Genomic DNA, 19,700 nt, shown 5'->3' with positions numbered 1-19,700 from the left:
ATTCCTGAGAAACATCTTGTCTGTTAGCGTCCCCATAACAAAGCCAAATTTCATGGTTGAAGAAAGCATATTGTTTCAATCTTTCAAGAAAAATCATATTAAGACATCACCTCTATCTAACGTAGCTGATATGACAATTGCAGATGTTGCTTTATATATGCAGTGAGTTGAAAATGTTTGCCAGAAGTTGAAAATAAATAGTTTCTGTATTTCAGTCTTGCACCAACCCCCCACTGCAAACATGCAAGTCCCCTGCAGACTATTATTCTTCTCAAAGACTTCTTAAAATTTCACAATGACATTATTTCTATATCAAACAGGTCAATGAACAAGAACAAATATTCACAAGTCAGAAGACCATCAATATAAAGAAAACAATGGAGAAGGAAGGGGAAAGAAGTCTCCCAGATGCACGCAACACACCATCACATTATCAGAGCCAAAAAGACCAAGTAATCAGAGCAGCCAACCAGATCAGATCTTATCAACGGGCAGCCTATATGTGACTGTTACAGTACTAGGACTTAAATTTTAAATCTTCTCAAAAAATGTACAGTTTTTATGTATGGTTAATACTTCCAATTTTATCATTAATCACTTCCAATACTGTATGGTCAAAGCCCTTCTAATTTTACAGATCACTGCTCTTTAACACAAGTACTTTGTTTCATCGATATTTTAAGTTTATTAAATATTCAAATCAATTTACTCAATTTTAAAAGGAATTCATATCATACAATTTCACGGAGTAAAATGCTTTATATATGGAAATTTAAAACTTTTGGAAATTTAAAATCTGTTCACTCAATACAGTGGACAATGATTACTATTAAACATTACTTTTTTGAAGGAGTGTATGACGGAAAAACAGAAATCTATAATAAGCAATGATAGCTCATGAAGTTGACATTGGTAGTTGTTGTGAACAAAGAAAGTTGTGCAGAACTTGTTCCATCTTGAAGTCTCTCCACTATTGAACTCCACTGCAGTGTGTTTCAGAAAATTACGATTATTACTGTATTTTCTCATTTGCATGCAAGTCACAGGACTGTGCATGTACAGAACAAAGAAAAACTTTTGTATTGGTTGCATGTTTAACTCATCCAACGTGAGGCAAAGAGTCATAGAAAGCCACAGGACAGAAACAGGCCCTTTGGCCTATCAAGCACATGCTGAACCATTTACACCGACTCATCCTATCGGCCTGCACCCAGACCGCTCCCGTCCATGTACCTATCCAAACTTTTCTTAAATGCTGAAATCAATATCGCATGTATCACTTGAGCTGGCAGCTCGTTCCATACGCTCATCACCCTCTAAGAGAAGAAGTTTCCCCTTATGTTCCCCTTAAATATTTCACCTTTCACCCATAAACCATGACCTCTAGTTGTAGTCCCACCCAACTTCAGTGGGAAAAGCCTGCTTGCATTTACCCTATCAATGCCCTGCATAATTTTGTATACTTCTATCAAATCTCCCTTTCCTGGTACAAAATTGCTGAATTAGTTTGCTTCCAGCTCATAATGCTAATCCGATTTATGCTACAAAATTAGTCTTTTTCCAGTTTCTTGCACAGTTTATTAGGCCTGCTTGTATTTACCCTATCAATGCCCTGCATAATTTTGTATACTTCTATCAAATCTCCCTTTCCTGGTACAAAATTGCTGAATTAGTTTGCTTCCGGCTCATAATGCTAATCCGATTTATGCTACAAAATTAGTCTTTTTCCAGTTTCTTGCACAGTTTATTAGGCATTAAATTGGCTTCTTCTTTACAATTAATAAACAGATACAAGGGCAGATTTAAAGTCCCATATATTGCTTTGCCTGGGCCAATAATTTAACCTACAATCAATCAGAATCAGAATCACTTTATTGATAGTATGTGAAACTTTCCAGAATTGATTACGGTTCAGTGCCAGGCATAAAACACAGAGCAACCGCATAACAGACATTGGTAGTTGTTGTGAACAAAGAAAGTTGTGCAGAACTTGTTCCATCTTGAAGTCTTTCCACTATTGAACTCCACTGCAGTGTGTTTCAGAAAATTATAGCAACCAACAATTCACAATATAGTACCGCAAACAGCCATGAGCAATAAACAATTTGCAGAACATCAATAATCAAACTTAAATAAATGCGAACATATGAACAGACTAACTAATTATCAACAGAACAAGGAAAGCAGGGAAGACCATTTAACGGATGTTCTGCAAGGACAGTTTGGTTATTGCACTTGAGTGAGTTTTGTTAAGAAGCTGGATAGCTGCAGGAAAGAAGCTTCAGGGATGACATGTAGTCCTGCTTTAATGAGAGTAAATTACCCATTATGCAACTAGAAATAGTGCTAATTAATTGAATGCTTTTGCTCCACCAACTTAACACTATTTCGAGAAAAGTTCTGTTAGATCTTTCCTATAAAAAAAAGGATAAAAGGGATAAATAATGCCCTATTGAAAATCATTGTGTGAGGCTTTATGGCACAAGTTGCTGGAAACCTTTGTGATTATATAGATAATTTCAAAAGTAAAAGATAACGTGTTTGGAGTTGTACCCAACACAACAGGGGAATGTTTTCAAGCACAGATGTGAGTTGGGATCAATTCAGGATGTTGTGTAATATGACCATGAAATATAGCAGTAGAATAAGGATGTGAACCAGATTAGATTAACAAGTTTAAGGTATACGAACCCCAAGAAGGCAGTAATCACAGTATAATAGAACTGCTTGGGAAACTGAAGGTCTGAAAATACAAACGTTTGTGGTTGAGTTACCTGGACCGAATGGACTACACACCATGGACTGCAGTTTGAAAAGGAGAAGCCAAAATCGGTTGTATAGGTATTACCGTTGAGTGAAGGTAATTATAGAGACATGGTGAAAGAGAAGCTTGCCAAAGTTGATTGGAAGGGGATATTAGCGGAAAAGATGGTAGAGCGGCTGGAATTCCTGGGAGTAATTTGAAAGACACAGGATCAGTTCATCCCAAAGAGGAAGCATTCTAAAGGGAGAGTAAGGCAACCAAGGCTGAGACAGCATAAAAATTTTTAAATATTGCAAAAATTAGTAGGAAGCTAGAAAACTGAGAAGCTTTTAAAAACCAACAGAAGACAGCTAAAAAAAACTATAAGGACAGAAAAGATAAAATATAAAGATAAATGAGCCAATAACATAAAAGTGGATACCAAAAGCTTTTCAGATATATAAAGGGTAAAAGGCAGACATCAGTGGAGAGCAGAATACTGTAAAATGCCACTGGAAGAGTAGCAATAGGGAACAAAGATACGGTAAATGGATTGAATATGTATTCACTGTGGAAGACTCCAGCATCATGCCATAAACTTGAAAGGGTCTGGGGCCAGAAATCAGTGTAATCACTGTTATTAAGGGAAACTAGAATGTCTGAAGGTAGGTAAGTCACCTGGACCAGGTGCACTACATAGCAGGGTTCTAAAAAGCGTAGCTGAAGAGATTCTGAAAGCATTAATAATGATCTTTCAAGCATCAACTGATTCTGAATAGTTCCAGAGGAGTGGAAATCGCAAATGTCACTCCACTCTTTAAGAAAGGAGAGAGGCAAAAGACAGAACATTGTAGGCTAGATGGTTGATCAAGATGGCACTAGTGAACAAGGCAACCAAAGGCGACACCCTTCAGACAGTTCACAAAACTAAAGTTCAAAGTAAAATTTATTATCAGAGTACATATATGTCACACATACAACCCTGAGATTCTTTTCTGCGGGCATATTTAGCAAATCTATAGAACAGTCACTATTATCTGTAAACATCAGGAACTGTTAACTGTAAACAAATCCTGCAAATGCAGATATAAATAAATATCAATAAGTAACGAACATGAAATAACAATGTAACAGAACCTTTAAATGAGTGTAGCTATCCCCTTTTGTTCAAGAGCCTGATGGTTGAGGGGTCGTAATTGTTCTTGAACCTGGTGGTGTGAGTCCTGCAGCTGTACTTTCTACCTGATGGCAACAGTGAGAAAAGGGCATGGCCTGGATGGTGACGGTCTTTGCCAATTGATGCTTCTTTTCTATGGCAAAGTTTCATGTAGACGTACTCAGTGGTTGGGAGGGTTTTAGCTATGATATACTGGGCTGAATCTACTACCTTTTATAGAATTCTTCACTCAAAGGTATTAGTGTTCCTATACCAGGCCGTAATGCAGCCAGTATGTACACTTTCCACACATCGATAGAAGTTTGCCAATGTTTTCGACGACATGCCAGACCTCCGCAGACTCCTAAGGAAACAGAGGTACTATCATGCTATATTTACGTGGTGGGTCCAGGACAGGTCTTCTGACATAGTGACATCCAGGAATTTAAAGTTACTGACCCTCTCCACCTCTGATCCTCTGACGAGTACTGGCTCATGGACCTCTGGTTTCCCACTCCTGATGTGTACAATCTGTTCCTTGGTTGTAATGACATTGAATGAGAGGTTGTTGTTATTATACCACAGTCAAGTTTTTAGTCTCCCTCCTGTATGCTGATTCATCACCCCCTTGGATACAGTGATGTTGTCAGCAAAAGTATTTGGTGTTGGAGTTGTACCTAGCCACATAGTCATAGGTGTAAAGTGAGTAGAGCAGAGGGCTAAGCACACATCTCTGTGGTGCTTCTGTGCTGATAGAGATTGTGGAAGAGATGTGTTTACTAATCCGAACTGACTTGAGGAAATCCAGGATCCACTTGCACAAAAGGGGGTATTGAGGCCAAGGCCTTAAATTTTACTAATTAGTTTTGAGGGGATGACGGTGCTAAATGCTGAGCTGTAATCGATAAAGAGCATCCTGATGTATGCACCTTTGCTGTCCAAATGTTCCAGCATTGTATGAAGAGCCAACGAGATAGCATCTGCAGTAGATCTGTTGCTTTGGTAGGCGAATTGGAGCAGAACCAAGTCACCATTCAGATAGGAGCTGATATGCTTCCACACCAGCGTCTCAAAACACTTCATCACTGTGGATATAACCATTTCTTTTCCTTCTTCTTCCTCTACTTTCAAATATGATTCTGCTTCTATTGGAACCTGTGGTTTACATTTTGATGGTGTATTTTCAGGCCAGTTGAGTGACCTGGTGCTTTGCTGTCTGCGAGGGAGTTCAGTGAGATTTTGAGTGGAGTGTGCAGGCTGGGGGCCAAAAAGCCTGGAGACAGGGCACTAGCTCTATCCACTTCTCGCCGATCTCTCCAGCTAAAGTGTCGAGCAAGATTGAAATTAATGAGAGCGAGAGCAGAAGGCGAGCAGGTATATAGTGCCATCTGCCTGTGTTCGACCAGTTTCTCTCTCCCTCTTGCTTACAGCTCCTGGAGGAAGGTGTCTGCTTTTCACTAGTCACTCTCTCCCTTTTCCTCCATGCTGCCGGATGAGTCTTAGGTCATGAGCAAAGTTTAATCTACGCAGCTTGTGGATTGGACTCTGTAGTTTACGTTATGATGTGTTTCTGGTTTCTGGTTACTCCTATTTTTTATTGCTATTTTGTGTGATTTTGATCGAGGTAGGCAGGCAGGCACTGCGGCCTGCAGTCGATGAGTGATACAGTGTTAAACTGAACTGAATATTCCTGGACTGTTTCAATAATTCTGTGGTTTGATGTTTTATGTTCTGTGTTTTTTGCTCGTTTTTTTGCCGTTTGTGCAAGCTGTTCTTTTCTGCGTGTTTGGTGTTTGATGTTTTATTTGAAGTGGTTTCATGGTGTTTCTCTGTTCCTTGGCTGTCTGTAGGAAGATGAATCTCAGGGTTGTATACTGCATACATACTTTGATAATGTACTTCAAATCTTTGAGTTAGACTGACTTCAGTGGTTGGCAAGATATTAGAGTCCATTATTAAGGATGAGGTTTGGGTATACTTGGAGGCACATAATAAAATAAGCCAAAGTCAGCATGGTTTCCTTTAGGGGAAATCTTGCCTGACAAATCTGAATTATTTGAGGAAATAACAGGCAAGATAGACAAAGCTGAGTCAAAGGAAATTGTTTATTTGGATTTTCAGAAGGACTTTGACAAATTGCTGCACATGAGGCTGTTAAACAAGACGAAATCCCATGGTATTATAGGAAAGATGGTTAGAATATTGTGTGACTGGCAGGAGACAAAGAGTGGAAATAAAGGGGTCCTTTTATGATTGGCTGCCAGTGACTAGTGCTATTCTGCAAGGGTCTGTGTTGGGTCCATTTCTTTTCGTGATGTAGGTTAATGATTTGGATGATGGAATTGATGTTTTTATGGCCAAGTTTGTGAACAATACAAAGATAGGTGGAGGGGCAGATAGTGTTGAGGAAGCAGGGAATCTGCAGAAGGGCTTAGACAGATTAGGAGAATGAACAAAAATATGGCAGCTGAAATACAGTGTAGGGAAGTGTATGGTCATGCATTTTAGTACAAGGAATGAAGTGCAGACTATTCTCTAAATGGGGAGCAAATTCAGAAAGTGGAGGTGCAAAGGAACCCAAGAGCCCTAGTGCCAGATATGCTGACATTGGAGAGGGTCCAGAGGAGTTTTACGAGAATTACCCAAGGAGTGAAATGTTAACGTATGAGGAGCATTGGACCTGTACTTGCTGGAGCTAAGTGTATAAGGGAGGACATCATTGAAACCTACTAAATATTGAAATGCCAAGATAGAGTGTACATGGAGAGGATGTGTCCAGTAGCAGGCGAGTCTCGGACCATACGGCACAACTTCAGAATAGAAGGATATCCCTTTAGAAGAGATGAGGAGGAATTGCTTTAGCCAGAGGTGATGGATTTGTGGAATTCATCACCACAACACAAATGGCTGTGGAGGCCAAGTCATTGGGTGTATTTAAAGCAAAGGTGATAAATTCTTGATTAGTAAGGGCTAATTCTTGATCAAAGGTTATGGGGAGAAGGCAAGAAAATGAGATTGAGAAGGAAAATAACTTAGCCATCTGATGATGGAGCAGACTCGATGTGCTGAATGGCTGAATTCTGCTCTTATTCCCCTAGAAATTTCATACAAGGCATTTGTGAATTAAGCTTTATTGGCTGAAAAGAAAATCCAATTATTGTGCAAATTCAGGCAATTGCTGTTCTTAAATCAATTTTCTTCAATCATTATTTAATTGACTATGAAGAAATTTTTACAAGCAACAACGTCTTCATCTCTTGGTACCATTAACATGCAAGGAAGACAAAAACTACATTGATAACCCTTGCGGGTTTCCACTTTGGATCTACATTGACAAATCCTTTTTTGTTTAGTCACCATAATCCATTTAAATGAATAAAATTTACAGATCTTCAGATAAAAAATACCCTGCATTCTCAGCTTTTAGTCATGTTGCTAATAATATTCTGCTAGTCCAGCCAAAAGCATCTACCTTTCTTGTTTCAACTCCCTTCATTTAAAAAATAACTGAGTTCATGTCCATCTAATAAAAACTAGTTATTCTACATAGCTTGTGTTTGAAACAGACAGGAAACACATGAGAACAATGTGACAACTCTATTTGGAATCTTTTCTATGTTTCAATGTCTTCAATATTAGAATGACCAGAAAATAAACAACATTCCACTTCTAGTCTCATTAAAGTTTTATAAAGTATCAGTATCACATCCTGGGGCTCTTTACATTTCCATCAACTCTTCACTTTATAATATTAATCGCTGTAATCACTTGACTGCAAAGTGTTTACAGTTTCAGTACAGGTTAATCATATTCATTTTATTCCTTAACTGCATTACTTACCAACTAAATCCTTTCTCCCCACGAGAAATAAAACAGCTCCTTTGGAGCCAATGTCAATGACCTTACACTTCTCAAAATCTGCTCAAACATGTCTTTCCATAATTCATTCCCAAATATAAAATTAGCTCAATTTGTGGTTGACAGAAGAGATTATACATAATTTTAATCATGTACCATCAATGATACATTAATTTCATTGGCATGATTATCTGTGGCCCATTGATATATAATTTAAGTATATTTTCAAACATAAGGGACAAATTCAAAGATATTCTGGTTTTAGAATAACACTTGCCTTGTATTTCTGCAGCAACAAATCCTCTGCAGTTCTTCTAGAATGCAAAACCCCCACAGAAAGCCATCCACCTTTGTCAAACTAGCATTTTTGATATTTGACTGTGCAAATTCACATTCAGAAAGAAGCTTTTATTATGTGTGATTGACGAAATATTGACTTTCTCAGAAGGTGCTGATACATGCTTCTGTGGCACTGAACTTGACTAAAAGTATAGCTAACAACTATCCTGCAACTATCAGCTTGGACCTGGGAATAATAGGTTTACTGGCTCTATACTCAACAGCCGGCATTTTCAGCATCAAAGCAAAATGAAAATGTTGGATAAGCCCCCTTCATCCATGAGTTGGATCACCATGAGGTGGCAGAGAGATGCCACAGAAACAAAAGAAGAACTGGGAAGAGAACTGCAATTCCCACTTGCAGCAATCCTGGCAGCTGAACCTTCAGCAGTCTTGAAGATGGAAGAATGTCATGTAATGCAATTTAAAAACAAACAACCCCAGATCATTAACTCTCAAATATTACTGACATCCTTTTGTAACTGACTATATTTGACACAAACTACCAAAACACTAAATGATGTCATTGGAAGTTTTCAGTTAACTGTAGTTTGAAGTTATTTCTGGAAAGGGGATTTCACTGCAATTCTCAAAACCCATCAGCACATATTTAAAGTCTATTGCTGATGGATTTCAATTACTGTACTGCTGCTACTAGCACTTTTCTATGATATCTCTGCACCCAGATGGATTATAAATGAACATAAAGCAGAAAGAGCATTAAGGCATAATTAAATTTTACATAAAATGTACAGGGATAGATAGAAAATATAGAGAAAAAATGAATGTAATTTTACAAAGGGGAAAAATTATATAATTATATGTCCATAAGACATAGGAGCAGAATTAGGCCTTTTGGCCCATTAGGTCTGTTCTACCATTCAATTATGGCTGATTGACTTATTATCCCTCTTTCCTGCCTTCTCCCCGTAACCTTTGCTACCCTGACAAATCAAGAAGCAATCAATCTCCTCTTTAAATATATCCAATAACATGGCTTCCCACAGCCATCTGTGGCAATCTATTTCACAGATTTACCACCATCTAGCTAAAGAAATTCCTCCTCACCTCTGTTCTAAATGGATGTACCTCTGTTCTGAGGCAGTGCCTCCTGGTCCTAGAGTCCCCCACCATGGGAAACATCCTCTCCACATCTACTCCATTTACGCCCTTCAAGATCCCCCCTCATTCTTCTAAACCCTAGTGAGTACAGGCCCAGAGCTATCAACGCTCCTCCTATGCTAACCCTTTCATTCCCAGAATCATTCTCGTGAATCTCCTCTGGACCCTTCCCATTGCTAGCATGTCTTTTCTCAGAAAAGGGGCCCGAAACTGCTCACAATATTCCAAGTGCATTCTGATCAATTCCTTATAAAGCCTCAGCATTACTGTACATCCTTGCTTTTATATTCTAGTCCTCTCAAAATGAATGCTAACATTTCATTTGCCTTCCTTACCACTGACTCAGCCTGCAGACCCACTGCTTCCTCAACACTACCTGCCCCTCCACCTATCTTTGTATGGTCTGCAAACTTGGCCACAAAGCCATCAATTCCATCATCTAAATCATTGACATATAACATTAAAAGAAGCGTTCGTAACACTGACCCCTGTGACACACCAGAAGTCACTGGCAGCAAACCAGAAAAGGCCCCCTTTATTCCCACTCTTTTCCTCCTGCCAGTCAGCCAATCTACTATTCATGCAAATATCTTTCCTGTAAAGATACTGTACAACTTTCCTGTACTTCTGGTAAAGTGGGTGTGCGCTCAGACACATTAGCTTCTACGACGCCAACAAGAGATCAGAAATTATCTAACCAGACTGACATCAGTGAAACATTTCTGATTTTGCTCATGGAAATCAGTACTGCATTTTGTTGAAAGATGAAGAGTAAGGAAAAGATACGCATGCTTATTTGGGAGAAAATGACACAAAAACAACAACATGTACACTTAGTGAACACTTTATTAAGTACAGGAGTGCACGTAAAGTGGCCACAGGAGTGGAACCTGTTGTGGTCTGCTGCTGCTGGTGTCCATCTGCTTCATGGTTCAACATGTTGTGTGTTCAAAGATACTATTGCAACGCATGGTTATTTGAGTTACTGTCGCCTTACTGTCAGTTTGAACCAGTCTGGCCATTCTCCTCTGACCTTCCTTATTAATAAAGCATTTTCACCGAATGCTGCTCAATGATTTTTCTCATTGTTTATTTGCACCACCCTAAAGAACACTGTATGTGAAAATCCTAAGAGATTAGCAGTTTCTGGGATACTCAGACCATACCATCTGGCATGAATAATCATTCCACAGTCAAAGTCACATTTCTTCCCCATTTAGGTGTTTGGTCTGAACAACAGCTAAACGTCCTGACCATGTCTGCATGCTTATGCAAAGAGTTGCTGCCACATGATTGGCATATTATAAATTTGCATTAAAGAGCAGGTGTACAGGTGTACCTAATAAAGTGGGTACTGAGTGTATAGTCTTATATAATATATTATCCAACTGTTTCTGATTTTTAGCACTGAAGGTTTTGATTTTGGATTATTGTTTAATCTATTTTTAAAATGACTAGTTTTTCAATCCACATTGTAATATGTAAACAATTAGTAAATACAAGATTTCCATAGTACTTTCTTCATTTTCTTCTAATTACTCTTTGAAATATAGGCCCTCCATTGATTGGAGTTGATCACTAATGTTGCGTCCTAGCTTCCTACGCAAGCCAGTAAGTGGTATTGAGAACAAGCTGTTACCCACGCAGCAGGTTGCCCTTCTCCACGCAGCTGATGAATCCAAAGAACGGGCAGAGACCAGAAACATCTCAGGAGCCGCCAGCCAGCATTGAACGCGACATAGTATTCCTTAAGGACACCAGCTTCGGATCTTTTCTCAGTGTTTACTCCCAAAGCCACCCCCGTGAGTGGGTATAGCCGCAAGGCAGGGGAGGTTTGAAATCAGAGTTTTCCTTCTTCTAGAGCGACTGGTTTTAAGGTGGCAGTAACCTGCCTTTGCCCCTTCTCCTGTCAGTAGAAATGGTTCTGTTCGGCTTAGTAGATAAGCCACCCATGAAAACCAGCAGATGGACCTGGTTATCAGAGTCTACTTCAGATCCACGTCATTGGGAGCATTTAATAGGTGGTGGGAGCACAACCCCACTACTATGACAACCTTAAGGAACCTTTGAACTATATTCCATTTGGATAAAACTGTGGTACATGTAATCTAAAATGCAATTCCAATGGATTTTTGAAAAGGAAACTAGATCATTAAAGTAAGAGAGCCAGTGTGGCAATTAAAATGATTAGCATGAATGTTAGTTTAATTTTGTTTTAAATTAAAAGAATGTTTCATAACAGCTTCATTGCCCAAGCTGGAATAAAATTGCAGTTAGTAATGGTATAGAAAGGACTATGATCAGTGAAAGCGGTCAGATAAGACTGTTATTTTTCCTCCATTTCATTTCTAAATCAATCCAAAAGAATCAGTGACCATGAAAACTAAGCAATTATGTACAAATTCAGACATTTCAGGTAAACAAATTACATTATATATTGAGAGGATTACTATCCCCTAGTAACTTGCACATCAATTATTTCCAGTGATTACCTTTAACATTGTGTATGGTCCAAGGGCATAGATTTTATATTGCCCAGAGATTTTTAACACTTGAATTTTCACAGAAAATGCTCAATTATTTTTCGTAACATGCAAATTGTACACCTCTAGACATGGATGAGTTTAAACAGCACTTAATTGTTGAAAGACTTTTTAAACAGCAATTCAACTGTCCTTTAAAGCAATTCTGCAACGTTAACTTGGTTACAAGAAGAAATTCAATGGTAGGTCGACTGATCCATAATTAAAAGCACATCCAATAACCAAGGCATTCTGGCCTCGAATCCATAGGGAAATATCCAATCTAATCGTACATCGGACAACTTAATCAACGTCTGGGCTAGATTTCAGCCCAAGTGGCAGAGGTGAAAGAACCTCTGTTAGAGTTCATTCACCACCTGCCAGATCTGCTTCCTCCATCGACCCCTCCTCCAATCATTTTCATCCACTCTTGGTTTAGCACTGGGATCAGTAATTGCATAGCTGACCACTTGCTTTCAGTCGATGGATTGCACTGGTGGACAGTGACCCAGCAGCCGGCGTGTATCGAATATTTTATCTCTTCTGAGCATTTTTACGTTCTCTCCCTCTACTTGTATAACAAACCACCCCAGAGTAAACAGCCAATGGTCAACAGACGCTGACAGCAAAACCAGTCAAACACAAAGAACAGCAAAGCGCATTGTTTCCGACTAAAACCGAAAATTTACCTTATTGGTCGTGGGCTTTATAAGGAGTGCAAGTGCGACTCACCCCACCGTTAAATGAAAATGTTCTCAATTTATAGTTCAGCAATATCAAAGAGACAGCAAGTCCCTCGAACTTCAAACTAAAGGTTGGCTACAGCATACTAAACGCCAGAAGTAAGAGTTTATACCGATTAAGGGGCAGAGGCGGTTAATATTGTTGCTTACATAAAAGGTAGGGGCAAATCGAATCACCCAGCGGAACTCTTTAAAAACGCCAATAACTTAAGCTCTTCTTTCAGCAGGTCTATTCCTAATATCTTTAAAGCTTTAGGGAAGATGAACAAGTGCTGGGAGAACGCCAAGTCTTCTCGTATCTAACAGTCTCTCTCTCTCTCCCACTACTGCATTCCGCACCATGGTCCACATAAATCCGCGAGCACCCCATAGTCCAAAGGCTCTGTCACCGGCCAACCGCATGCAAACTCAGAAAATGGTCAAATAAAAATTCTGGGTTTGGATAAACAACCTGCCCTCAACTGAGATGCCACTCTCTCCTTCTGCAAGCCTTCGGAAACTGTTAGTACAGAACCCTAGACAGAAACGATTCGCAGAATATTTCTAATGCGTGGCGATTATCACAGCAAATGTGTCTTTTGATGGATTTTAGGTAGGTAAAGAGGATCGGCAGACTGGATAACGTTACACTCACCCACTTCACAGATACACAGGAGTGCAAGGACCCAGCGAGAGTAAGGGTGCATGGCCAGTGGGTCTTGCTTCGGCGACAACTTGTTGGTTGTGAAGACAGGCTACACGGCCCGTCTGGTGAAGACCTTCCTTCTGGTTTCCGTCGCGGTTGCTGCTTTGAGTGAGGCGGGGGGAACCGTGCATGGAGCCCGCAACAAGGCAGCCGACCAAGGCAGATCTGTTTGTCTTCTCGGTGAGTGACTGCGGCGAAAGGATGAGCGGAGCAGCTCGGTCTGATTGTGTGTACTGTATCTGCGCGAGCAAGCGAGCGAAAGAGAGAGAGAGAGAGAGAGAGAGAACCTCAATGAATGTGTACTCTCTCCTGCCTATCGCAGTGACAAGCACTCGCAGCCAGTGAATGAGGACACCCCACCAAATGAGTGTCAGCTTGAGCGTGAATGTGATCTGCCTCACTGTGTGTGAGAGAATTTCAGCTGCCTTTGTACTGGATTCCGGGAGACTAAAACCTGCCAGCCAGCTCCTCGCCTTCCCAATAATAAATCTGGCTCCTTCCACGCAGCGCTAGTATTGAACTCCCATTTTTCTCTTGAGCTGTGGCTGAGTGCCGGATAAGGGAAGGAAGGGGGTGGGGGTGGGGAGGGGGAGGTTGTAGAAGAAGGTTTAGCCGTTCCCATAATCCATTCTTAACGAATGGCTTTATCAAAACAGCCTGCAGACGTGTGTGTGTGTGTGTGTGTGTGTGTGTGTGTGTGTGTGTGTGTGTGTGTGTGTGTGTGTGTGTGTGTGTGTGTGTTTGTGTTTGTTGGAAGGGGTGTGGATTTTCGATCCACGACCCCTTACTGCAGCCTCGTCCCTGACACGCAGCTTAATCCCGGGGACACAATCAGCTGCGGTACAACTCCTACTCTGCCAGAAAGACTCCTTTCGGGAAAACCCAGGCAGTTCACCTGAACACTTTCCTAAGTTTATAGGGTTTTATTCCCTTAGCAGAAGGGAAGGGATTCCCCACTGCTAAGAAACGTCAAATATCGGGGAAACTAGAGATCTGAAATTAAAAAAACGAAGGGGATTGGAAGTGTTCAGCAGGGGAGAACTCGGCTCGGAAAGGGAGCAAAACGTTGGGGTTGGCTTCATGAAATAAACACGTTTTTAAAGTGTACAGAAATGGAGAGGGAGATTAAATGGCTGAAAAGGCAAAGGGAAAATATAATGGAACAAGCGAAGAAACGAAGGGGTTCTACCGGCGTCTATTGCACTCGGCAGCTGCTCCTTGCAAAGAGTGGACGCCGTGGTTTATTTCTCAAATGGACTGCCTCGACACTGATCAGTGAGTGAGTGAGAAACTTCCTCTCCGTCCACATTTCCTTCCTGTCACAACAAAAATCAAGCACCCGGGAAGTGAAGTTGTGGATGCGTGGGGGCAAGTGTACGCAGAATTCCAGCACTGACAAACAACAGGAAGGCAATGTGAGTAAATGATTGCCCAGTGAAGCTCACCATATAAATACGAGGTAGTTATTTCATTAAGAATAGAGAGGTTACTTATTACTGGCAAGGTGCGAAAGAAGTGGGGAATTAGATAAACAGAGCTTAAAGTTCAAAGTAAATCTATTATCAAAATACACACAAGTCGTTATATGCATCCCCAAGATTAATTTTCTTGCGGACATACGCAGTAACTGGAAGAAACACAATAGAGTCAATGAAAGACCGCCCCATTAGGATGGACCAACAACCAATGCGCAAAAGACAACAAACTATGCAAATACAAAAGAAAAAAAAATAAAATAAACAATAAATATCCAGAAAATAAGTTGCAGAGTCCTTGAAAGCGAGTACATAGATTGCGCGAATAGTTCAGTGATGGGACGAGCGGAGTTGAGTGAAGTTATCCCCTCTGGTTCAAGAGCCTGATGGTTGTGGGATAATAAGTGTTTCTGAACCTGGTGGTGTGAGTCCTGAAGCTCCTGTGCCTTCCTGACAACAAGGAGAAGAGGGAATGACCTGAATGCTAGTTTCATTTGACAGCGCTCCGGGTAGATGTGTTCAATGGTGGGGAGAGCTTTACCCGTGATGGACTGGGCTGCATCCATTACTTTTTGTAGACTTCTCCGTTCAAGGGCATTCGTGTTTCCATACCAGGCTGTGATGCGTTCTACCGCTCACCTATGGAAGTTTGTCAAAGTTTTGGATGACATGCCGAATATTCGCAAACTTCTAAAGTAGAGGTGCTTTCTCTATAATGGCACTTACGTGCAGGACCCAGGACAGATCCTCTGAAATTATAACACCGAGGAATTTCAAATCGCTGACCCTCTGCACATCTAATTCTCCCGATGAGGGCTGGCTCTTGGACCTCCGATTTCCTCCTCCTGAAGTCAATAATCATCTCCTTGGACTTGCTGACATTGAGTGAAAGGTTGCTGTTGTAGCACCACTAGCCACATTTATAATCTCCCCCCACTATATGCTGATTGATTACACATCTGATTCGCCGTCGACAGTGTTGTCGCCACAAAACGGCTTTGAAGTTATGCTTAGCCTCACAGTCATACGTATTAAGTGAGTAGAGCAGACTTGTGGTGCATCTGTGCTCACAGAGATTGTAGAGGAGATGTTGCTGCCGATCAAAACTCACTGGGGTCAAATGATGAAATCGAGGATCCAGTTGCACAATGAGGTATTGAGGCCTAGGTCTGGAAACTTACTCATTTGTTCTGAAGGATGAGAGTACTAAATTCCAAATTGTAGTCAACAAAGAACATCCTGATGTATGCATTTTCGCTGTCCAGATGTTCCAGGGTTCAAAGTTCAAAGTAAATTTATTATCGAAGTACATATATGTTACCATATACAACCCTAAAATTCATTTTCTTGCTGGCATACTAATAAATCCAATAACCATAATAGAATCAATGAAAGACTGAACCAAATAGGTACCATTGTGTTAAATACAACAAATCGCAAATACAAAGAAAAACCAGAAAGAAGCCAATGCATTACAGGATCCTGTAGCAGTTTAACACAATCTGATTATTTACACAGGCACAATCAAGTGACAAACATCATTCATCAAAACCTTGCTTTAAAATACAAACTCATAAATGAAATCATACCTTACTATAAATACAAGCCTGATCCAGCTTTGGAGTCAGATAACCACAAATTATATTATGACTGATCAGTTATTACAGATAGAACAATTCATAATGACTGTTCGGATATAATAATGCAAGATAAACAAGCAAGAACTGCTTATTTAATAGATAAAGCCATTCCAAATACACATAACTTACAGAAGTAAGTGAAAAACACCAGAAATATGATGAAGTAAAAGAGGAAATTGAAAGATTTTGGAACATGTACAGGGTATATATTGTCTTGATAGTAATATCTATAACCACAATCATCCCAAAGGCATTGCATAATAGCATTAAACAATTAGGGCTACACAGTAATATCTTCAGAAGTAAGTCTTCAGAAAGCTACAATACTAAACACCAGTAGAATAGTCTGAAAGTTCCTTGCAATTGACAAATGAGCATGCTTAGCTCTGCCCATACCTCAGGTTTACCAGCTTGAGCTGAGAAAAAATAAATAAAAAATAATAATAATGATAAACAATAAATATCGAGAACGTAAGATGAAGTCCTTTAAAAGGAGCTCATAGCTTGTGGGAGCCTCTCAGTGATGGAGCAAGTGGAGTTAAGTGAAGTTATCCAGTGAAGTAAGGTTGAGCGAAGAGCCAATGAAATGGCATCTGCTGTTGCCCTGTTGTAACGGGAGACAAATTGGAGCGGATCCAAGTCATTTCTCAGGCAGAAGTTGACATGTTTCATTACCAGCCTCTCAAAACACTTTGGATGTAAGCCATTCAGGATGGTTACCATGTTCTTCTTAAGCATCTGTATAATAGTCGTCTGCTTGAAGCAGATTGTACTTCAGACTGCCGAAGCGAGAGGTTAAAGATATCATTGAACACTCCAGCCAACTGACCAGCACAGGTCTATAGTACTCAGACAGGTAACCCATCTGGGCCAAATGTTTTCCATGGGTTCACCATCCTGAAGAAGGCTCTCACGTCAGCCTCAGAAACCGAAATCACAAGGTCATCAGGGACTGCGGGAGTTTGTGAAGTTGCCTCCATATTTAGATGGTCAAAGCAAGCATAAAAGGCATTGAGCTCAACCTTGTCGTAACCTGTGTTGCTTGTTTTCACTTTGTAGGAGGTGATAGCATTCAAGCCCCGCCATAGCTGTCGAGCATCCTTCAGAGATTCAAGTTTGGTCCAGGATTGCCACTTCGCATGTGAGATGGCTTTCCGGAGGTTGAACCTGGGCCTCTTGCACATTACTTGGTCGCCAGACCTGATTGCCACTGATCTGGCCCTCAACACTTTGCAGCTCTCAGATTACAAACACAAAAACCATAGAAGTTGCACCAAAGGCTATCAAAGTCACATAGAAAAAGACAACCCACACAGCAGAGTTCATTTCTGGAACAACTAAATTAAGTAGGGAAATGCTCTAAATGTGCTATAGAACCATGGTTAGACTTAACTTATTGTACTGTCTTTACTTCTGGTTGCAGCATTATATATGCATAAAAATACATCAATGGTGGAAAGAATATTTGCAGGGACAATGCCGGAAATGTGAGTTTATATCAAGATGAACACACTGAGTAGCTTCTCTCAGAAGAAAAGAAAACTGAGGAGTGATTTCAGACATTTGTAAAATTATGAAGGATTTTTGATGAAACAATGAAAAGGGAATCTTTCTATGTAGGAAATATCAATGGAAGGCATGATTATCAGAAACTTGCACACACAAGAAGAGCTGTGAATTTGGAACTGTGCCTGGTTTGAGTGAGATGAATTGAAGAACTATGAATGGAAGAATGTTTGAGAGGCTAGGTAAGTAATTCAGGGACAAGGTAACAGAGGTATACAGTGATATATTTAAAGAAGGCGAAGACCCAAGGAAGCTCAAATGGAATGTACCTACAGCATGGAATAGTTGCATTGCATTGTCCATTTCTGTGACAACAAAGGTTTTCTGACTTGATGTACTAAGCTGTAAGTATGGCATGAGACATTTTGTATATGAACTTCCCATCTCTACAGTACACAACAGAAAAGGAATCATTGCTTGAAAAAAAGTTATCATCACAAAATGATAGAAATCCCTAAACTGTAATTGTTCACAATGGAGGAAGTGCTGATATTCTCTCTGACAGGAACACCACTGGGATTTTGGAAATGGAAGCAGTGCACAGCATCCCAAACAGCCCATCCACTGCTGTATATCACACTATCCATCCCACTCATGAGGACAGTTTGCAGTTCCCAAATTGACCTCATCAACCACTCCAGGAAAACGCCGAAAGTCATCCTTAATCCTTGTGGATAGAAAGAAGGAAGGAAAGCCGTAGCAGCAGAAGTCCATGCGATTAACATATGTGATACCCAGCATCATTCAATGACCTCTGAGTACTTGAGATGAATCTAGACAACGACTACTTTATCTCTTGGCACAAATGCACAATTCACAAAGATGTGCCACTTTGTAGGCAATTTGTGGTGGGATTGAGACTATAAACTCTGCATGAAAAATATGATTGGGGAAAATATGGAACAATTCAAAAATTTGTATGACTTCTTTGCAGATCTCTGGAATGTCAGATTTAATATGCATGTAGCCAAAACTGATTGGTCGTCTGTCATATCCAATGATGACAGGAAACCTGTGTGGGAGAGTTTTAAAAGTGGAAAAGCTGTTGCACGGGGCCAGTTCTACTCTGGGTCCAGTGGTACATGGCACAGTGGGGGGGGGGTCTTCCTTGTTGCAGTGGATGACCATGACTTCTTATGTACCTTGTCTTGCTCTTCACCCTCCACAAAGCATTGCAGAACTTCCTTCTTGGCCATTGGATCTCACTGTTAATCTCTTCTGCCAGTCTGCTGGAGCTGTCTTGGCATGCTGAAACAGGTATGTCCCTATCTTACTAGGGTACGAGGCCCACCCACTACTCTAACCTGGTTTAGGCCACCTGTCAAAGCAGTGTATGGGTAGAGATAGTACCTTTGGTAAAGGGGCTTGTTGTGTCCATTCTGGGACAGCTTACTCAACTTTTGGTCTCCACTGGACACTCAGCTCACACATGTGGCTCCAAATTCAGCTCAGTATTCAATACCATCATCATTTCAAAACTAATCAATGAGGTCCAAGACCTTGACCTCAATACCTCCTTGTGCAATTGGATCCTTGATCTCCTCACTTGTAGATCCCCGTCAGTGCAAATTGGCAACATCTCCTCCACAACTTCAATCAGCACAGGTGCACCACAAGGCTGTGTGTCCCTGCTCTACTCGCTTTACACTTACGACTGTGTGGCTAAGCACAGCTCCAATGCCATATTCAAATTTTCTGCTGGTATCACTGTTGTAGGCCAAATTAAAGGTAGTGATGAATCAGCATACAGGAGGGAGTTCAAAGATCTGGCTGAGTGGCACCATAACAATAACCTCTCACTCAATGTCAGCAAGACCAAGGAGTTGATTATTGACATCAGGAGAAGAAAAC

The 19,700-nt window shown here is 40.5% G+C and overlaps 1 protein-coding gene across 8 annotated transcripts in view; it reads right to left on the bottom strand.

Annotated features, from left to right (window-relative positions):
- The window catches only part of LOC140202693 (receptor-type tyrosine-protein phosphatase zeta-like), a 307,307-nt gene that overhangs the window by 255,941 nt on the left and 31,666 nt on the right, over positions 1-19,700 (bottom strand). For 3 of the 8 annotated variants that reach the window (XM_072267859.1, XM_072267861.1, XM_072267865.1), the window contains exon 1: positions 13,118-14,331. The exons of 1 other annotated variant lie outside the window; for it this stretch is intronic. In XM_072267859.1, the coding sequence (XP_072123960.1) occupies positions 13,118-13,169 (52 nt within the window). In that variant the 5' untranslated portion in view covers positions 13,170-14,331. Of the gene's footprint in view, positions 1-12,429; positions 12,569-13,117; positions 14,337-14,357; positions 14,460-19,700 lie in introns of those variants that run through there. 4 more of the 8 variants (XM_072267860.1, XM_072267866.1, XM_072267867.1 and 1 more) reach the window with 4 other exon arrangements.

The sequence above is a fragment of the Mobula birostris genome, chromosome 9, assembly GCF_030028105.1.
Source record: "Mobula birostris isolate sMobBir1 chromosome 9, sMobBir1.hap1, whole genome shotgun sequence".
NCBI lineage: Eukaryota > Metazoa > Chordata > Chondrichthyes > Myliobatiformes > Myliobatidae > Mobula > Mobula birostris.
This window is presented reverse-complemented; position numbering and strand designations above follow the sequence as displayed.